General features: G+C 45.9%; 2 protein-coding genes, 1 long non-coding RNA gene and 2 other non-coding genes across 11 annotated transcripts in view; 2 read left to right on the top strand and 3 right to left on the bottom strand.

Moving 5' to 3' along the window:
- The window catches only part of TEX2 (testis expressed 2), an 86,842-nt gene extending 83,452 nt beyond the window's left edge, over positions 1 to 3,390 (top strand). For all 7 annotated transcript variants that reach the window (XM_007668081.4, XM_029079932.2, XM_029079930.2 and 4 more), the window contains 2 exons: positions 252 to 372; positions 1,447 to 3,390. In XM_007668081.4, the coding sequence (XP_007666271.2) occupies positions 252 to 372; positions 1,447 to 1,569 (244 nt within the window). In that variant the 3' untranslated portion in view covers positions 1,570 to 3,390. The remainder of the gene's footprint in view (positions 1 to 251; positions 373 to 1,446) is intronic.
- Positions 3,391 to 4,886: 1,496 nt separating this feature from the next.
- On the bottom strand, positions 4,887 to 5,022 carry LOC114817126. Its single transcript, XR_003764977.1, has one exon. It is a non-coding gene; the product is annotated as a small nucleolar RNA SNORA50 (small nucleolar RNA).
- A 27-nt stretch (positions 5,023 to 5,049) lies between these two features.
- On the bottom strand, positions 5,050 to 5,494 carry LOC114817047. The gene is made up of 2 exons (XR_003764887.1): positions 5,452 to 5,494; positions 5,050 to 5,153 (listed from the first exon to the last, which is right to left on the bottom strand). It is a non-coding gene; the product is annotated as an uncharacterized LOC114817047 (long non-coding RNA).
- LOC114817105 lies at positions 5,247 to 5,312 on the bottom strand. The gene has a single exon (XR_003764956.1). It is a non-coding gene; the product is annotated as a small nucleolar RNA SNORD104 (small nucleolar RNA).
- A 10,149-nt stretch (positions 5,495 to 15,643) lies between the features above and the next one.
- ERN1 (endoplasmic reticulum to nucleus signaling 1) overlaps positions 15,644 to 21,162 on the top strand; it is a 64,645-nt gene continuing 59,126 nt past the window's right edge. Inside the window, 1 exon segment of the mRNA XM_029079883.2 lies at positions 15,644 to 15,901. Within this exon segment, the coding sequence (XP_028935716.1) occupies positions 15,827 to 15,901 (75 nt within the window). The 5' untranslated portion in view covers positions 15,644 to 15,826.

The raw sequence follows: 21,162 nt of genomic DNA, 5'->3' as shown, positions 1-21,162 counted from the left end.
CTGTTGTGAACACATTTAATAAACCAGAAAAGCCAATTTTTTGTGAGCTGGGCTACATTCTCTCGGCAGTAGGGAATTTTAAGCAATTGTTTGAGCTGATTTTAGTTTATGAGCAATAGTAATGGTATCTGTGGCTCAGATACAGCAAAAAAGAAACATTTTGAAACAAAATAGTAAGATAAGGATGTGACTAACATGGTATTAGCTTCTGAAGGAATATGTCTTTTAACTTATGTTTATTTTCCTGAAAGGTATGGTTTCCGAAAACCGCCATACGTGGAACTGAAAGCCCGGCCAAAACTTGGGGAGAGAGAAGTGACTTTAGTCCACGTGACTGAATGGATTGAAAAGAAACTGGAGCAAGAGTTTCAAGTATGTTCTGTTTTCTGGTGTTTAGTATAAACAAACCCTTATAGGGATTAATGGGGGAAACATAAAAGGAAACCTGAATAAATATTCCATCCTTCAGCTCTAAAATAGAGATCTGCCAGTCTAGATTATCAGAAAGTATGTGTTCACTATAGGCCTCTACCTAGGTCTTACTCGTGGAGTAGAGACTGGCTAGCTCAAGATCAAGGAAGGGTTCTGGTTCTCTACATCAGAGAATTACTAATGAAACATATCCTGCTCTTTTCTAAGCAGAGCATCTCTGGTCCGAGTCAATCAGTCATCTTTATTGAGAGCTTACTGTGTGCAGAGCCCTTTATTAGTGCTTGAGAAATACAGTGTAAGAGTTGGTGGACAAGTTCCCTGTCCGATACTTAGACTTGGATCCTGCAGCAATAAGGCCAATGAGGAAAGTACTAGTTTAAGCTTTTTTTATTAGACTCGTTTTAAAGGTATTAAATGTGGTAGTGAGGTTGTATACTTACTACAAACAGAGAGGGATGAAATGGTGAATTTTGTTACAGGTCTCCAGGGACAGACTACAAGCCCTCTGAGGAGCTGTTCTGGTGTTTCCTATCTCTATCAGTTCAAAAATTCTTCCTCTTACTAAAAGAAACTTCTTTTGTTGGCCTTTGAGCTTGTCATTTTATTCAGGTCTCTGAGGGCATGAAGAACTGAGTAGGGCCCTCCTCATGAAACCTTTCTCTATACTCTTAGACACTTGTCACTCAGTTTTCTCTTCTCTAGGTTAAATAACCTCACCTTCTCTAATCCTTTTTTTCTGGGCCCCGTTTGCCTCTTTAGCTACTTTACTGGAACTTCTCTAATTTTTCTGCAACCTCTCTGATTTTTCTGCATCATTTTTAATGCTCAACACCAAAAGTAAACATAATATACCAGGAAGGATCTGTCCAGGACAGTGTTAGAAACTACCTACTCACTCTGGTTTGCTCACCTCTCAGTGAACGTGCTAGGGTTTGTGGGGAGCCACATAGCTATTCTGACTGGGGCTTCAGCATGGAGGATGTGTAATTTCTCCTTTTAATATGAATTTTGCAGAAAGTTTTTGTCATGCCAAACATGGATGATGTTTATCTCCCTGTAATGCACTCGGCCATGGATCCTCGCTCCGCTGCCTGTCCATTCAAAGATCCGCTCCCGGAGGCTGCTGAACAACTGTGAATGTGAAGACTTGCCGTTTACAGTATTAAATGAAATTTGATTTCTAGGATTTTAGTTCTCTTTGCTCTGTGTCGTAGTCTTATCCTTAACTTGTGCCACAGGTTTTGTTTCTCAAAGGAGGACTGCTTCTGTTATCCCTATGCTCTGCTTACCTGTTCCACCACAGCGCAGGTCTTCAGGTTTCAAGCGGATGGATTAGCCGCTGGTCGAGCTCTGACAGTTGGCAAAGGTGAATGAGGGAAGCTGATCACGGTAGATCTTAAATTGGAGGATCCCAAAATTTGGGATGTGTCATCCTCATTCCACTAGAGGTGTTACCTTGGTGGCCGAGGATTGGCAATGCTGAGCCAATGGAACTAAAGTACAAAAGGAAAGTGGTCCACTAGAAAGCTTCATCCTCCCTATTCTATAGCTTTTCCTCTGACAGCTAGAGGAACCTAGTTAAACCTTTTTTTTCCACTCCTGTGGCCAAGTGGGCTATGTTGTGCAATCTCAGCCCACTGTTCGCCTGAAAAGAATGTAAATCAGATGGAGTATTTAGTGAATGATTTCACTGGACGCAGAAAAGCATTAAGCTGTTTTTTGGGTGGTTTTTTTTTCATATTAACTAGTGCATTTTGGAAGCAAGTAGCCATAAAACATACAAAAACACTTTACACACTATCTGTTGGGGGTGGGAATGGTAGGGTTTTGTGAAACACTTAGGCAAAGCCATGAGATCAGACCATACCAAGCCTTTTACCAGTGAGGTACAATCACCATGGTTTGTGACTAGTCCTGAATGTTTGTGAGACATGAGCACACATGAAAATGTCTAACACTGCACACATTGTCCAGAAATAATGAATTGTCCCACTTGTCAGTGGAGCCTTCTCAGTAGAGGCCAAAGGAGAGTGGGACAGTCCTGTGGGTGTCTTAATGATTTCCCAGCCATGATTTTATTTCTGGAAGTTTTATATAGGAATTAAAATGCTTATTTAAATTAATGCTTATGTAAACTGGTCCAGGATAATGTTAAGAACAGTTTCCTTTTCTAAAAAGTGGCCAAAGTGGAAAGAAACTGTTACTTATCCTGTTATTAAATTCAAGACCAAAAGTTTGCAGAATTCTTTGAAACACTACGTATCTGATCATGACCATTTGTGACTTTTTCTTCTGATGCTCAATGTTGCCAATTTTATTTGTGCATCTGTGTCAGAATGTTTAGTTTACAAATAAGGGGAGATTTAGGCTCCCTTTAGTTGTATCATTTGCTTTAAAGTAATTTGGGGGGAGTTTTTTGTATTGTGTTCAAAAGCTGCATTCGATGTAAATCTACATTACTTTGTGCAACTTTTGATAATTTACCATGTCTAGACAAAGCTAATAGTGAAGGTTTTTTAAACAGCACCTTGCCTAAAGCATAAAAAGCATTTAATATATTGAAAGAAATTATATTTGAACACTTATTTTTGGTTACTTTCAATTGCAATATTATATTTGACTAAATTTATATTTGACCATTCCAGTTTGTGTACGGTTATTTTTCATTACGTCAGCACCCTTTGCCTTTCATAAAATCCGCATGTCTTGTTCACGGGATCTTTATGATTTAATATTTGTGCAATAACTAAAGTCAAAGAACTTAGATGCACTAGTGTGTAGGATTACACTTGAAGGTATCCTATCGCACTTAAATCAAGATAGTATGTAAGGAATTACAATCCGCTTGCATTTGTTTTAAAAAATAAATTTCTCTTGTCTAATGTTAACAGCATCTAAGTTATTTTTACATAACTGTTTAGACAGGTGTTTCAATAAAAGCAGATGGGATGCAATGTGCATACTGTCCCTTACTGTTTTTTCAGGGGCCCTGGAGCGTTGGTCATTTGTATCTTTGAGCTGTTTTGAAGAACTGGTAAATCGTATAACTTTATGGAAAAATTGTAGCTGGGAGGTGGGGCGGGCAGTTCTGAGCAGGCAGCTGTGTACTTGTAAGTGCTGTGGGGATGGAATGTGTACTTTACTACAATTTCTAAAAGGGCGGCAGTGTCAAAATAAATTACTTCCTGCTGCAACAAAGTTCATGACATGTTTTCCCCAAAAAATGAATTTTCATTTTATAGTTGAGCGTCCTCCAGCTTTCAAGCGTGAGTGCTGTGTGCTGAACACTGTACTGAGTGCTCTGGATAGGACATTATAACACATTCCTTGACCACAAGCTTACAGTTTAGAAGGTCTGACAGACATTAATAATAAATTATAGATATGTACAGAAGTGCTGTGGGGCTGAGGGAGGGTGGATAAAGGGAACAAATCAGGGCGATGCAGAAGGGAGTGGGAAGAGGGAAGGCCTCTTGGGGATGTACCTACTCTGAAGGCGGGGAGATTAATAGCCGGATATGAAGAGGGAGGATGTTTCAACCTAGAGGTGGGTTGTGGGATAGATAGATCTGCAGCGATTGTAATAATTGTTGTATTTGTTAAGGGCTTACTGTGTATCAGGCACTGTACTAAGCATTGGGGTGGATAAGGGCTCATGGGGTTGGACAGTGATGCAGATGGAGGTTCAGTGCGTAGGTTGACATTAGAGGAGTGAAGTGTGCAGGTTGAGTTGGAGGAGACAGAAAGGACAACTGCACTCCCAACAATTATTACAGTATTTAAGTGCTCACTGTGTGCCAGGTACTGTACTAAGCACCCAGGTGGACACAACTAATCAGACTGGATACAGTCCCTGCCCCATTGGGGCTGTCTTGATCCCCATTTTACAGATGAAGTAACTGAGGCACAGAGAAGTGAAGTGACTTGGCTCAAGTCACAGCAGACAACGGGCGGAGCTGGAATTAGAACCCATGACCTTCTGAGGGCCAAGCCATGCTGCTTCCCACGCACTTGTTACAGTGCTCTACAGACAGTAAGCACTCAGTAAATACGATTTGATTGAATGAAAGGTGGGGGACAAGGTAAATTGAGTGCTTTAAAACCGATGGTAAGGAGTTTGATGTGGAGGTGGGTGGGCAATGAATGGAGGTCGTGAAGTGGGGAAATGTAGCCTGAACGTTTTTGTAGAACGGCGATCCGGGAAGCAGAGTGGAGCATGGACTGGAATAGGGAGAAAGGAGTTAGCAGGGAGGTCAGCAATGAGGGCTGGAGATGTAGATTTGTTTTTATTTCTGCTGCAGCCTTCTCCCCATGCTGCCTAGTTGGAAATTGCTATTGGATGGGGGTTAGAAGTAATTGCTTGCCCAAACGTTGTGCTATCATGCCCCCGAACAAACCCAACTATACTTAAGGTTCAGCACCCCTCGCGCTACAGCCAAGGTTTTGTCTGCTAAAAATGTCACTTGTTCTTAAAAGAGCCACTTGGGTTTGACCAAGCAGCCCCAGTTATAAACAAGCTCATAATTTTGCACCGCTGCGTAGCCCATCAAGCCACGGACGAGGCGTTTCATGGGTTCAAAGACAGTGCACCCGAATAAAGCAAAAGGCGACAGACCATTTTTCTTTAAATCACTTTTATTAACAGTTGCTCCAAAGCGGATCTCCCTGCTCCCCAGGTGGGCGGAACGAGGCAGAGGGAGACCGGTCCGGTGGACGAGGAGCTGCAAAAAAAAAAGGAGAGAGGTGAGAAGCGAGTCCCCAGGTGGATTTGGGTGACCGGGCCGCCCTGCTCCCTCGCCCCCGGCCCGCCCTGGGCTCAGATTGGAAGTGGCATCATTCGCATCAGCAGTCTAACACGTTTCAAGGGAAGTCATCACAGCAAGGCGGGCCGAGCCCCTCTGGGACCACCCCCCCCCGGGGGCAACTGTACCTCCCAAGCGCTTAGTACAGTGCTCTGCACCTCGTAAGCGCTCAATAAATCCAATTGAACGAATGAATGGGGGGGGGGAGACCACCCACCTGAGGCCTAAGCAGCGTGGCTGAGTGGAAAGAGCCCGGGTTTGGGAGTCAGGGGTCATGGGTTCTAATCCCGGCTCCGCCACGTGTCAGCTGGGTGACCTTGGGCAAGTCACTTCTCTGGGCCTCAGTTCCCTCCTCTGTCAAATGGGGATCAGGACTGAGCCCCACGTGGGACAGCCTAATGACCTGGTATCAGCCCCAGCGCTTAGAACAGTGCTCGGCACATAATAAGCGCTTAAGAAACAGCATAATAATTATTATTACTAAGGCCAGAGAAAGGACCGGTTGCCCCCACCCGCCCTCCCTTCCCAAAAAGACCGAAAAGCGGCCCCCTAAGCGATATTTATAGGGGGGGCCTGACGCCCCGCCCCCTGCGCCCGGAACCAACCAATAGAAAGGCAGATCGGAGTCCACGTGAGGTGCGCCTGGTCATAGAGGCTTCAGTCCTCCGGTGGATAGAGCGGCTCTCTATGCTGATCATAGAGAGCGGGGAGCCAGGGAGAGAGGGGCGGCTGGAGATAGTCCCTGTAGGCCCGATTAGGGGCAAATTTTTATTATTTCTGTTGGTTGTAGGGGTGGAAAAAGTTTTCAGGAGTAGCAGCAGTTTTACCGTCGTGTGATTGGGTGATGCAAGGGAAAGCAGCACGTTAGGACTTCGACCGAACTGGCCTAGCAGTGAAGTGTGGTAATTCCTCATTATTTGCCCGCCTTTGGTTTTCTTCCCTGTTGGATAATAAACTCACGAGAGGTCGGGTTTCGCAATTCCCTCCTCAGGGGTTTCCTTTCACATGCCTAATCAGAGAGCCCTTGGCCCCAGTTGGCGCTCAGTAAAATACCGTTGGGGATGGCAGTTTGGAAGGGGGGTGTCACATGAATTGCAATTATTACTGTGACATTTGTTGAGCCCTTTGTGTGTGGCAAGCACCGTTCCAAACGCAGGGAGGGAAACAAGTTTCTCGGGATGGGTGCACATCAGTCAGGTCGCACACAATCCCGGTGCTAGGTGGGGCTCACAATCTCTGGAGGGGGTTGTACCCATATTTCACCCCCTTTTTAAAGACGAGGAAACGGAGGCACAGAAAAGTAAATGTTAAGTGACTTGCCCAGTTGTCCACACAAAAGGCAAGTGGAGGAAGGGCTGCTAAATTTTCATGACCACACTGTAATAATTGTTTTCCTTATTTCCTTAGTCCTTTATGTCATTTCACCAATCCTCACTAATAATAATAATAATGTTGGTATTTGTTAAGTGCTTACTATGTGCCGAGCACTGTTCTAAGCGCTGGGGGAGATACAGGGTAATTAGGTTGTCCCACGTGAGGCTCACAGTCTTCATCCCCATTTTACAGATGAGGGAACTGAGGCCCAGAGAACTCAAGTGACGTGCCCACAGTCACACACTACAAAATTAACCCATGCAAATATTTGGAACCCAGGTCTTCTGACCCCCAGGCCTAGGCCCTTTCCACTAGGCCAAGTACATCTTGAGCTTCTACTGAGTGAAGTGTAAAAAAATAAATGGTGGTATTTGTTAAGCGCTAACTATGTGCAAGGTGATCAGGTTGGCCCACGTGGGGCTCACAGTTTTAATCCCCATTTTACAGATGGGATATCTGAGGCACAGAGAAGTTAAGTGACTTGCCCAAAGTCACACAGCTGGTAAGCGGCAGAGCTGGGGTTAGAACCCATGGCCTATGACTCCCAAGCCCGGGCTCTTTCCACTGGGCCGTCCAAGAGTTCAGCAAAAACAAAATAGATAGCGTACCCTCAAGGATTTTGAAATCTACTTATGGTCTAATGATAATGAAGTAGACTGAACACGTTTATGTACACATAGTGGAAGCAAGAGGAAGAGCACAGATGTAATAAGAGGTAGTGGGTATGAATGTCAGGATGCAACAAAATAAATTAATTTGTATAAATAACGAGAATTGTTATAACTGCATAAGGAGCTGGTGGGTTGACACATTACCCTTAGTAGTCACACCCAGGCAAGTAAAGTTCATTATCAGAGGCATCTTTGAAAACAAACAAGTATTGTATATCCTGTTCTAGCTTCATTTCCTTCTAGTTTGAACTTTTCTGACTTATCCGTACCCGATCATACCCGGATACAACTCATACTCAGATGTGGCCTGATTTCCACTTTTCGTATCTTTCTCACTTTTCAAGTCTTTGTTTAACAGTTTTACATTTTTTTTTTGCACTCTCTGCTCTCTTCCAGATTTAGGAGATAAGTGAATTTAAGAAACTTTTTTTTCCTCCATAAACCAGTTTTCTTGAGTTGATTTATCTCTCAAGTTCATTGGGTCTTCCTATTAGATCCCAAAGTCTGTGAAACTTTACTCTCGTCCTTCATTTTCTTTTTCCTTTCTAAAGCGAAGCAGCGTGGCTTAGTGGAAAGAGCACTGGCTTGAGAGTCAGGGTTTGTGGGTTCTAATCCCGGCCCTCCACTTGTCAGCTGTGTGACTTTGGGCAAGTCACTTAAGTTCTCGGTGCTTCTGTTATGTCATCTGTAAATAGGGATTAAAACTGTGAGCCCTTTGTGGGACAACCTGATGACCTTGACCGGTGCTTAGAACAGTGCTCGGCACATAGTAAAAGCTTAACAAATACCAACATTATTATTATTATTACTTGGCACATGGTAAGCGCGTAACAAATACCATAATTATTATTTTTAAACTAATTTTTTTGGTATTAGCCACCAACTAGAAACCTTTTAAAATGTCTAGGGCGCAAATACTACCACAAGAGGGCACAATTTTCAAAGCCAATAGATTTGAACAGAAGTGCAAACTCCCATCACCCGCCAAGATCCAGTCCCAATGCTTTCCTTGCTCTATTGCACAGAACTCACACCCAAAAATGCACTAGCAGAAATGCCCAGGCCTTTCCCTCCCTCTTCTTTCCCAATTCTCTGAGAAGCAGTCAAAGGATCTTCATTCATTCATCAAATGGTATTTATTGAGCGCCTGCTGTGTACGGAGCACTGTACTAAGTGCTTGGGCGAGTACAATACAACAGTAAGTCACATTCCCTGCCCATGACGAGCTTACAGTGCGGAGGTAGGGGTGGGGGGACCGATTTCAATACAAAGAAATAAAATGACGGATATGTCCGTGAGTGCTGTAGGGCTGGGAGAGGGGGAAGAGCAAAAGGAGCAAATCAAGGTGATGCAGAGAAAAGTGGGAGATGAGGAAAAGTGGGGCTTAGTCTGGGAAGGCCTCTTGGAGGAGATGTGCCTTCAGTGATGATATTATTATTGACTGTGTGCCAAGCACTGTTCTAAGCGCTGGGGTAGACAAAAAGTAATCAAGTTGTCCCACGTGGGACTCACAGTCGTAATCCCCATTTTACAGATGGGGGAATTTAGGCACAGAGAAGTTAGGTGACTTAACCAGAGACACACAGCTGACAAGTGGAGGAGTAGAATTAGAACCCACAACCTCTGACTCCCAAGCCTGTGCTCTTTCAAGAGCAAATGTCTATCGGATTTGAGGAGAGAGGGCGTTCCAGGCCAGAGGCAGGTCGTAGGCTAGGGGTCGGCGGCAAGACGGGCAAGGTGAGACACCGTGAGAAGGTTAGCACTAGAGGAGCAAAGTGTGTGGGCTGGGTTGTAGAAGGAGAGAAGCGAGGTGAGGTAGGAGGGGGCAAGGTGGTGTGGTGCTTTAAAGCCAATGGTGAGGAGTTTTTGTTTGATGCAGAGGGGGATGGGCAACCACTGGAGTTGTTTGAGGAGCGAGGTGACATGTCCTGAACTTTTTTTTATAGACAAATGATCTGGGCAGCAGAGTGAAGTATGGACTGGAGTGGGAAAAGACAGGAGGCTGGGAGGTCAGCAAGGAGGCTGATGCAGTAATCCAGGCCGGATAAAATGAGTTTATTAACGTGGTAGCAGTTTGGATGAAGAGGAAAGGGCGGATTTTAGCAATGCTGTGAAGGTGGGACTGACAGGGTTTAGCGACGAATTGAATATGTGAGCTAAATGACAGATAGGAGTCAAGGATAATGCCGAGGTTAGGGGCTTGTGAGACAGGAGGGATGGTAGTGCCTTCTACAGTTATGGGAAAGTCAAGGGGAGCACAGGGTTTAGGTGGTAAGATGAGGAGGTTCTGAACATGTGAAGTTTGAGGTGATGGGAGGACATCCAAGTAGAGGTGTCTTGAAGGCAGGAGGAGATGTGAGATTGGAGAGAGGGAGAGAGATCAGAGCTGGAGTTGTACATTTGGATATCATCCTCCTAGAGGAGGTAGTTGAAGCCATGGGTTCTAATCCTAGCACTGTCAATTGCCTGCTGTGTGACCTTGGGCAAGTCACTTTGCTTCTCTGTGCCTCAGTTTCCTCATCTGTAAAATGGGGAATCAGTGCCTGTTCTCCCCCCACTCAGTCCATGAGGTCCCTGTGGGAGAGGGGCTGTGGCCGACCTGATTATCTTGTATCTACCCCAGTTCTTAAAACAGTGCTTGACACAGAGTAAGTGCTTAACAAATATCATGCTATTTTATTGCCCCACCCATCATTGCCCTCATCCATTTCCCTGGTGTCTCTATCCATCTCTTTATCTTTTTCTTTTTCCTTCTTAACCATCTCTGCTGCCTGAAGCCCCCCTCTGACTTCTTCTTCACCCACCAAGTACCCTGGATCGCCCACTTTCCAGCTGTGAGGTAGGCCTGGGGACCGGGGGGCAACTGAGTTCCGACCCCCACTCCCCCAGGAACCAGTTGGAAAGTGGGATCCATTGGGCCATGCATAAGGCTGCCCGCTCACCCGATTCTCCCCGGGGGCAAGGCTCCCTCTGACAGGCTGAGGGGCTGGTGTCCGGCGAGTGGATGGCAGGGTCGGCAGCTCTTTGCGTTCCCGTGTTAGCCCCAGATGTGGCCTGACTTTTCAGGAAAGAAGTAGAGCTGCTTGCCAGCTCCTTCTTGCCCCAAGCCCACTGTGGGACCCGTGCCAGCCCACTCCTAGTCGGGTAGTCAGGTGACAGGTCAAACGAGAGTCTGGATACAACCGAGGTAAGCCCCCAAATCCAGGTAAGAATTTGGATCAGGAAAGAAGGCAGTATCCTCTCCAGGGCATAACTCTTTTTAGTGGGCCCTGCACAGCAACTGCCTGTTTTCCAGCTTTTTCCACAGTGGAGGGACAAACTTGTTCAAAGGCTGCATGTAAAATCCTTATATGTTGTTATAAACTACACCAGCTTCTAGCTGTACTATAATCAAAACTCCAAAGCAATATTTTAGGGCATGATTATAGATGATTAGCAAAATTTCCCCCTAATTATGGTTTAATCTTCAGGGCCGTTGCCAAGAGGACCCCAAAGCCCACTGGGAATGTGAAATCTTTAAGTGTGAGTGCTAAATGGGATGGCTGTGGGATTCGGAGAGCACAAACCAGGTTATCGGTGTAATAATTTACCAAACAGGGCTGGTCCTGGCAAATTCACCGGAACCAAGCCTTATCCACCAGACCCCATTACTCACTTGGCTCTCTTCATTTATTTCTTTCAAGGATCTGTAATTGCGATTTATGGGTCTGGCCAAGGTAACACATCTCTTTGTGTTCCATCTCTACCGGTTGGAGCAGGGTCACGGTGACATTTTTGCTTTAAAAGGAATGGCTGAAGTTTCAGCACATAAAGTCCCTCTCCTAGAAATTTTTTTTAATCTGATAAAAACAATGGAGAACTGATCTGCAAAGGGGCCTTTCTTCAAGTTTCTCTTAGACCACACCACCACCACCGTATAAATCCTGTTTTTTTCTGGTTGCATTGTGGACAAAGTAGTAATTAAAGTGTTACTCCCAGTTTTGTTTGCTTCAGTCTTCTTCAGAGACACCTGTTAGTGGCTCAGCAGCAATGGGGCTCCCTGCTAGCAATTTAGAGAGCCAGTCTCCTCACCAGAATCTAGCCGCAGTGCCCCAACTTGTTAATCCAGAGGGAAGCTGTTTGCATCTAAATTTACGGCAAACATTTATTAAAATGAACATGCCCACAGCCTTTACGTTTGCCTGGATGTAGCTTAACTCTTAATTTATGGGTTGGATTCATCACTCATGCTGTGTGGGTTCATTCTAAACTGCCCTAGTCATGCTAAGACAGGAACTCTTCAGAAGGGAACTGGGATTCAGTCTGCTCACTTCTGCCTGACCTAGACCAGACCTAAGTGAGCTGTATTTGACCTATGGCACACTTGATCGTCTTCCACATTTCTTTGTCATTTCCTCCTTCACTCCTCCCCATCCTCTGAATCTCATGTCACCTAACTGATCGTCCTCTGAGCCACAGGCTCAAGGTCCATCTGTGCTGCAGACAAGATGGGCAGAATTGGAAGGGCTGCTTGTTTTAGAGATTAGCGCTCCTTAACGCCTCTTTGTTGGGCTTTTGTGGAGCCCTCCGCTCTTCCCTCTTCTCAGAAACTCAGGAACAGAAGCAGAACTAGGGGTCCTGGATATGGTTAGCTGTACCCTCCTGCTGTGAGCTACTGTGACAGGAGAAGGAAAGGAGAAAGGGGAAATTTAGCCCTCAAGATCAAGGATAGGCAAGTTAAGAAAAAAACTTTCTGGGGGGTGATAACTGAGTTCTACAAGGTGAAAAAGTGATGAGAAATTTAGAAAAATGTATTGGGAAGGTGGTCAGAGAGAGGAATGAAGCCAGGAATTTCAAGGAAAGAAAGGATGAAATCTCATAAAGGCAAAAGAGCAAAGCAATAGGGACAAATCTGAGGAAGGAATTAGAAGGTGAAAGAATTAGGGGTGAGGTACAAGTAACCGCTCCCAACAGGAGTCAAGATGAGAGGGTGGTGGTAGCATGTGGGATCTAGGATCTAGAGGTCAAAAAGGAAAGGAAGAAAGTTCTGAGAGTATAGAGTTTTTGCAAGTAATTATTTAGAAGAGAGTGCCAGAAGTGGGCATGGGCCTACAGATTCTAAGTGGAAGAAATAGGTTAGGTCCATACCCTAGTTTGAGAGAGATGTCAAAGGGCCAGGTCAGCATCAGAAGAGCACTGGGCATGGCTGAACTGACTGTTGTATTTTACTCAGTAAGTTATTAGCTAAAATATTTAATGAACTCTTGCATGAGGGCAAGAAAAGAAGTCCGCCTGCTTGCCAGCTCCTAGGTGCCTGGGGAAAATACACCCCTGTAAAACACACTGCCAGCTGCTCTTCCGGCCCCAAACCCACAGTTACTTCTGTCAAGCTCTGGTGTCAGACCAGATGCTCCTCTCCCTGGCAGAAGGACAGGGACTGTGTCCAACCTAATTAACTTGCCCCAGTGCTTAGAACAATGCCTGGCACATGGTAAGAGCTTAGCAAATATTAAAAAAAATTAAGTAAATTGCCCAAGGTAGTACAGCTGGGATTAGACCCATGCTGTCCTCACTAGGCCATGTTGTTTCCTCATAACCCAAACCCCACAAACCCCATTTTTCCATGCAGCTAGTGTTAAGCACCTGAAATTTGTTTCAACAGGAAGTTGTGCAGGCTAAAAAGACCAGTAGGGATAGGGATAGGATATCTGTCATATCTGTTAAGCGCTTACTGTGATCAGAGCACTCATACTAATCTCTTGGGAGAGCACAACATAGAGTGGGTAGAAACGTTCCCTGCCCAGAAGGAGTCTGGAGGGATAATAGAGAAGAAAAAGTTCAACATGTTAGCTAGTGATGATGGAAGGGCAATTGTTGTATGATTGTTTTGAGCATCTGTTGATTTGACCCAGTACATTGGCAGTGCTGATATCCTTTGCTCCTGCACTGGGCTCCGGGATTAGACTCTGGGACTGTCCATGAGTTCCTCTCCTAGGAAAAGTATAGGAAAGTGTGTGTAGAAAAAGTTTAATTTGGCTCAGAAGAGCTGGGAGAAAAGTGTTTTTGATGAGTTCCACCTCGACCCGTTAGGACTCTCAAACAGAACACCTAATTACACCTGGGAAAGTCCTTTGCTCGGAAAGGAGACCAGGAACCTCAGGGACAACCTGATTACCTTTTATCACCCCCTCGTGCTTAGACCAGTGCTTGGCACATAGTAAGCACTTGACAAATACTATTATTATTATTATTATCCTTCTGACTCCTGCTCTATCCCCTAGAAAACGCTGGTTCCCAGCAGTAAAACATTTTGCTGGGAAAGGAGCTGCCAGTGGGGTTTTACCATCTGTGAAGTTTGCTTCTCCCTACTGTAAAATTGGGTAGGAATTGTCTCTGTTGCTGAATTGTTCGTTCCAAGCGCTTAGTCCAGTGCCCTGTACATAGTACGCACTCAGTAAATACTATTGAATGAATGAATGCGAATGTAGGCACACCACGTATCCAAGAGAAAGGGAATGTTGGTCAGGGCCCCCTTCATTCATGCCGTTTGGAAAGGACAGTTTGGGATGCTGGGGTGGGTGGCGGAGTGTGTGTGTGAACGAGCGCCTGAGAAGGAGACTTCCCCCCAGCCCCTCACACTCTCCTCTTTCCCCTTCCCCTCTCCTTAGCACTGTGCTCATTTGTATATATTATTTATTACCCTATTAATTTCATTAATGAGATGTGTATATCCTTGATCCTATTTATCTTGATGATGTTGTCTTGTTCTTGTTTTTGTTTTGTTCTGTTTTGCTTTGCTGTCTGTCTCCCTAGAGCCTGTCATTGGGCAGGGATGGTCTCTGGTGCCGAATTGTACATCCTAAGCGCTTAGCCCAGTGCTCTGCACATAGTAAGCGCTCAGTAAATACTATGGAGTGAATGAATGTTTTTGTTTTGTTCTCTTTTGCTTTGCTGTCTGTCTCCCCCCTTTAGACAGTGAGCCCGTCATTGGGCAGGGATGGTCTCTGTTGCCGAATTGTACATCCCAAGTGCTTAGCCCAGTGCCCAGCACATAGTAAGCGCTCAGTAAATACTATGGAGTGAATGAATGTTTTTGTTTTGTTCTCTTTTGCTTTGCTGTCTGTCTCCCCCCTTTAGACAGTGAGCCCGTCATTGGACGGGGATGGTCTCTATTGCCGAATTGTACATCCCAAGCGCTTAGCCCAGTGCCCTGCACATAATAAGCACTCAGTAAATACAGTGGAGAAAATGAATGTTTTTGTTTTGTTCTCTTTTGCTTTGCTGTCCTTGAGAGCCCGTCACTGGGCAGGGATGGTCTCTGTTGCCGAATTGTACATCCCAAGCGCTTAGCCCAGTGCCCTGCACATAGTAAGCGCTCAGTAAATACTATGGAGTGAATGAATGTTTTTGTTTTGTTCTCTTTTGCTTTGCTGTCCGTCTCCCCCCTTTAGACAGTGAGCCCGTCATTGGACGGGGATGGTCTCTATTACCGAATTGTACACCCCAAGCGCTTAGCCCAGTGCCCTGCACATAATAAGCACTCAGTAAATACAGTGGAGAAAATGAATGTTTTTGTTTTGTTCTCTTTTGCTTTGCTGTCCTTGAGAGCCCGTCACTGGGCAGGGATGGTCTCTGTTGCCGAATTGTACATCCCAAGCGCTTAGCCCAGTGCCCTGCACATAATAAGCACTCAGTAAATACAGTGGAGAAAATGAATGTTTTTGTTTTGTTCTCTTTTGCTTTGCTGTCCATGAGAGCCCGTCATTGGGCAGGGATGGTCTCTGTTGCCGCATTGGACATCCCAAGCGCTTAGCCCAGTGCCCTGCACATAGTAAGGGCTCAGTAAATTCAATGGAGTGAATGAATGTTTTTGTTTTGTTCTCTTTTGCTTTGCTGTCCATGAGAGCCCGTCATTGGGCAGGGATGGTCTCTGTTGCCGCATTGGGCATCCCAAGCGCTTAGCCCAGTGCCCTGCACAAAGTAAGGGCTCAGTAAATACAATGGAGTGAATGAATGTTTTTGTTTTGTTCTCTTTTGCTTTGCTGTCCATGAGAGCCCGTCATTGGGCAGGGAGGGTCTCTGTTGCCGCATTGGACATCCCAAGAGCTTAGCCCAGTGCCCTGCACATAGTAAGGGCTCAGTAAATTCAATGGAGTGAATGAATGTTTTTTTGTTCTCTTTTGCTTTGCTGTCCATGAGAGCCCGTCATTGGGCAGGGAGGGTCTCTGTTGCCGAATTGTACATCCCAAGCGCTTAGCCCAGTGCTTGGCACATAGTAAGGGCTCAGTAAATACGAGTGAATGAGTGTGTGTCGGAGGGCAGGAGGAGGGGGACGAAGGCCTGAGGCGGGGCCGGGCCCGCCCCGCCCCTCGAGGCCTTTCTCGTCAGGCCCGGCCCAGGCCGCCCCGCCCCGCCAGGAAGAGGCGTTCAGCACACGGCCCAAGCGAGCCGGGAATGGAGGAGCTGCTGGAGAGACGCCTCCGCGCTCGGTGAAGAGACCACGACGACCAGGCCGCCGCCGCCCGCCCTCTTCCCTCTTCCCTCCTCCCTCCGACAACGAGCCCCGCCATGCCAGGCCCCCGGACCCCGGATCCCCTGCCCCGGAGGCTGCTGCCGCTGCTCCTGCTCCTGCTCGGGCCCCCGGTAAGTGGCCGGAGCGTGGGAGGCAGTGTGTGAGCGGCTGTGGTGTGTGTATATGGCCGGGGGACGTGGGCAGGGCCACTGAAGAGCCCCCTCCCTCCCTCCCCCTTGGACCGTCAACCCCAGGCCCCGGGTCGCCCCAGCGTTTAGTGCCGGACACGGAGGGCAGCACCCCACAGAGAGCATCGTGGTGGTTATTGTGGAGGTGACAGTGGTGACAACGTGTGCGGAAGGGCCGGCCGGACACGACCACCGTTTCAGCTTGGGGCAGGACCGGTCCGGTCTCCTGCTCGGCAGACTGGATGGATCGGTGGGCTGCCTGGGTGGGGGGCTCTAATGAGAGGTAATAATAATAATGTTGGTATTTGTTAAGCCCTTACTATGTGCAAAGCACTATGCTAAGCCCCGGGGGGGATACAAGCTGATCAGGTTGTGCCTCTTGGGGCTCACAGTCTTCATCCCCATTTTCCAGATGAGGGAACTGAGGCCCAGTGAAGTGACTTGCCCAAAGTCACACAGCTGACAAGTGGCGGAGCCGGGATTAGAACCCATGACCTCTGAGTCCCAAGCCCGGGCTCTGGCCACTAAGCCACGCTGCTGAACCACGCACCGGTCCAAAAATGGGAGGCATCGAAGGCAGTCACCTTTCTCCCCCCAGAAGTATTTTGGGGTCCCTGGGCCAACTTCCTTAGCCCTTTACGGCTCATCGGTGGCGATTTTAGGCCTTGGCTTTGGCTCTTTATTCCCTGGCATTTCCATGCAGCCTTGCTGCGGATAACAGGAAGAAGGAAGGTGGTTTTTGTTTTTTTTTTTAAGGGGAGAGGTTTAATCCTTATTTCAAAGACTAGGTTGTGGCCCTGTTGCAAGTTACCCGGCTGGATCCTGCTCCTTCACCTCCGTACTGTTCTTGCTGGTTTCTAAGCCTGACTGTAGCCAGGTACCCCGACTTCGAGTGGCTCACTTAAACCTCCCTCCCAAGGGACCACAGGTGAAGTTGTATGGAATTTGAGGTGTCTGTTTCCTCACTTGAAAGCATTTTTGATGGTATCTAAAACCCTTCTCTGCATCTTGCCGTGAGGTACTTGGACCGCAATAGAGGCAGGATGGATAGCCTAAGAGAGGCAACCGACTCAAGGACATTTGAAGGGACTTTTTCCCTTGTGGGCAAGAGGAGTCTGCCTTTCAAATGACCATAAAGCTGTGTGTATTATTGTCCAGGAGGGTATGGGCGATGAACAACTAGTGTATTTTTTGTGTAGCAAATACATATTCTGCTTAATGAATTTCGTTGTATCCGGTGTCCGAATCGTCAGGCAGATCTGCAGATTTGGCAGGTACAGACCCTGAGGGCTGGAGAGTCATATTTGAGCTTGTGCCTCTTAGAATGGACTTTGTGATCTGGGAATAAGAAGGGTTTGAAAACAGGACTGCTGTGATTTTTAAAGTCACCTTTATTAACAGTGTGAAAAAGTATGTCAGCCTGGTGTGCTTGTGATGCTAGCCACGCAGAGGCGTATAACTTTCTTTTCAGGTAAGGGAACAAATCCTGCATTAATGAAGAAAAATCTCCTAAAAAATGTAATTTCGTTAATACTGCTACGTGAGCATCCCTCTCTAGACAGTGAAACTAAAGACTCGATTTGATAGAAAAGAATATTAATGGAAAATGAAATCGTCTAAATGAGCAATGACTTAACGTTTTGGACTGCTGCAACACACTATCAGGCATTTTCACAAATATTGTGGTATCTAAGTAAAGGCACTCCCATAAATTATTGACCTGGTATAAGCCTGGTATAGGTGGCCTATACCTTTCTCCTGATTTTTTTTTTTAAATATTCACTCTTTGGTATCCTTGGGTTACAGGGTTCATGTAAGTAATTAAAACAGAGCAGAACATTAACAGACTAGTTCCTGTACGGGAGGACTTTGGAGATGGAAATGTGGTCTATTTTTTGTAAATCTCTCAAGCCCAAATTCTGCATCTTGGTAATTGCTATTATTTAAGAGGTCGGAACTGGCTGTCATAACTTTCCAACAGCAAAAAATATGGTTTATTGGAGAAAAAAAAGGCCCCCAGTGTAACAGTTTTTCTTTTAAGCAAAGGGGAATGCATGTAAAAGGTTTAGTTTTGCTGCTTTGCCCCTTAAAGTGAAAGTGAGGCCTTATCAGTGCATCTTCTTGTAAAGTAGATCATTCAGACCCTTGTCCTTTTCGGAATGTGCGTGAGATCTCGACAACCCACTAGGAGTATAGGTATAAAAACAACTCCGAGTTTAAGAGTATTTTGTAGGTGGGTTTCCGTTTTCTGATGGTCAAATAGGCAGTCAAATCATTGGATGCAAAGCTACTCATGTCCAGTGGAGTTGAGATTTTACTTCAGGGTTTCAATTGGATGGATAGGCAGAGGCACATTTGGACCCTCAGACTACCGGGTGCAAAACTGAATATGATTGCTGTTTATCCGATAGGAATTTCTCTTGTTTTCCTGTCATTTGTAGTCCAGAATTAGCTCATAGAACCTGGGCTTTTTTAGATTCTTGTTTGGGTTTATTCCTTTACCTTGACATTAGTGGTTGCATGAATCACTCAGTGTCATCAGCATCAGCTGCAAGCCACACTGAAGGACAAATGGCAAAATAGAATTACCAGCGTGATGTCCAGGGCTATAGTCAGTTCATTAGTATTGAGGCAGTTTTCTATACAACAGAACGCTGCTGGGTGAGATGCATGAGAAGAGGGGTTAAAAACTGCGATATGGTGAGCTGAATTGGGGCATGCCCAAGTGGAGGCAAGAGAGGAAACATTTTAAAAACTGGGTCCCAGAATAGGATCCCAGCAGAGGCTGAACCAGATCAGCGGGACATGGCTTACAACAGTCAGGCCAGGGATTGCTCTCCTTTGAGCAGTGACTTCAGATCAGGATATCCAGAAGCTCGTTTTGAAAACAGCAATAAGCTCTGCCAACAGCGGAGCATCAGTTGAGCAAAAATGATAATAACAGCGGTATTTGTCAAGTTCTTTTTCTGCCAAACACTGAACTAAGTAAGCACTGGGGCAGAGGCCAGATAATCAGCTCAGACACAGTGCAAGTAGGAAGGGATTTAGGTATTGAATCCCCATTTTACAGATGAGGAAATTGAGGCCCAGAGAAATGAAGTGAATTTCCTGAGGTCACACAGCAGGCAAGGGGGCAAAGCTGGGATTAGAACCCAGGTCCTCTGGCTCCCAGGCAGCAAAGGACAATCTTTCTGTGCCTGCACTATGGAGTGGATTGTCAGCCAAGCATAAGCCTGTTCAGCCAAACCCACCCGAGAGGATGAGATTTTACCTTCAGGAGGGACACCTTCAAATGCCCCTAAGTAGGCCATTGCACACAAGGTCTAGGGTGCCAGATACCGTCCCTTCTCAGCGGTTATCAATTTTACAGAAGTGACTGTGGCCTAGGGGAGTCTTTTCCCTGCTGTAGTTACTTGTACTTTTTCCTCACTTACCTCAGCCGGTGCCGAATGTGTGTGAGAAATCACATAAAGAGTGCATTCTTAAGGGAAATGAGGTCGAATGCAAAGTCTCGGCCTTCTTTATGATTCATTTTGATTCTTTTCACACGCATGCATGTATTATCCTCCTAGCCGATGACTCCATGGCCTTTTGAGAGGCTGGAATAATAATGTTTTTATTAAAGCGCTAGCTTCTGTAAGCCGTAAAATTAGCTGTGGCAGAAGTCAGTGATCCTAGGGTTTGAGCATATGTATGAGCTTGCCCAACTTCTCAGCACTCTTGGGCAGCTTGTGACCCAGGTCACTGGGTCCCTCCATTGGGCCTCTCACACTGAGAGAAAGGGATCCACTGAAAATCTGTACATATTAAGCTTACCATTTGCACTTTGGGGACAGGAATTTGTAGGCCGAGTCCAAGGGGCAGCATCCTGTGACCCGGCAGGCTTGGAGTGTGAGTGGGGAAGTAGTTTTACCAGTCCTGGAGGAAATTAAGATTAGGTTCTGTTTTGGAAAATCCACACTTGGATCCATATCTCTTTAGAAAATCACTGTGCATCTTTGGTTTCAGAATACCTGCATGTTTGCGCACTTTGTCGGTTACAACTTCCCTTACCAGAGATTTTAATTTGAGGTCCATAAATATGGCAAACGTCTCCATGTGTGACTCTTAATGGCTTCAGTTTTTATTATGCACAAATGATTTTAGGCCTGTAGCCTAGCAATGTAATTAGAGTATAGTGCTTGCTTAACAAATAGGGGCAGTGAATCATAGGCTATGAATGATGAATGTGCTGGCTGCTGCATATTATATTTACCAGAAGCTGTGTGTTTTCCATCCTGTCTCATCTCCAAGGTCTTCTTTCCAGGTCAACAGAGCATCGTAGATATTTGAGGGTCTGTCGTGCCGTCTAGTCAAATAAAGTTTACAAAGAAAAGTCCTGGTCCCTGCCTCTGAGATGCTCAAAACCCTGGGTAGCACCTAGGTGGTGCCAAGATTCTCCAAATACAATCCTGGTTTCATGTTTTGACGACTTAATATCAAAACCATTTCCTTGAAACTTTTTCTGAATGGGCAAACTTTTAAAGCTTTATCCAGTGGCTGCATGAAGTTTGGGCCTGGTGAAGCCAAGTTTGCCAAGTTCTGTTTGAATTTCTTTTTTTTTTTTTATTTTTTGGTTACAGGGGGGTTTGTTTTTTGAAAAAGTCAATAATATTATAGCAATCACATGCCCATCCTGTATGTTTGGTTTTCGCTGTTTCAAAAAGATGTGGCTTGATTTGCTTTCTTGTACTGACCCACTGGCAGGAGTGGAGAAAGGGGGTAAGAGAGTCCTGTTGTCTGTTGGGGTTTCCATCCAGCACTCTGGAAGCATCTGAGCTTTTAGAACACACCTGTCCAGTGGCTGTGGTGGTTTTCTTCTCCACACCAGCCGAGCATTGCCCATTTTCCACACAAAAAGTATCTCATCCGGGCAGGAATGGTGGCTAAACCGAACCCTCTTAAGGGGATGGTGAATGAACAGAAGGGTTGAGCCATCTCTTTTTCTTCCAAAGGGCTGTATTCTCAAAAGAGTTCTCTTCCCGCTTTACTCCTCGCTGCAGGGAGGGATGGCCCTGTTTTGGCAGACTGAGTGTTCTCCATCACCAGAAAGGTTCCCTTTGTGTTCCTTCTCCCCTTCTCTACCTGGGGGTGAGCTGGGTACCCTATGCTTCGCAAGTGGGGAATACCCATTTTTTAGAGAGGTGTAGAATCATAAGTATTTC

The sequence above is a fragment of the Ornithorhynchus anatinus genome, chromosome 15, assembly GCF_004115215.2.
Source record: "Ornithorhynchus anatinus isolate Pmale09 chromosome 15, mOrnAna1.pri.v4, whole genome shotgun sequence".
NCBI classification, from domain to species: Eukaryota; Metazoa; Chordata; class Mammalia; order Monotremata; family Ornithorhynchidae; genus Ornithorhynchus; species Ornithorhynchus anatinus.
Note: the sequence above shows the minus strand (reverse complement) of the source record. Positions and strands in the feature narration are given on the sequence as shown.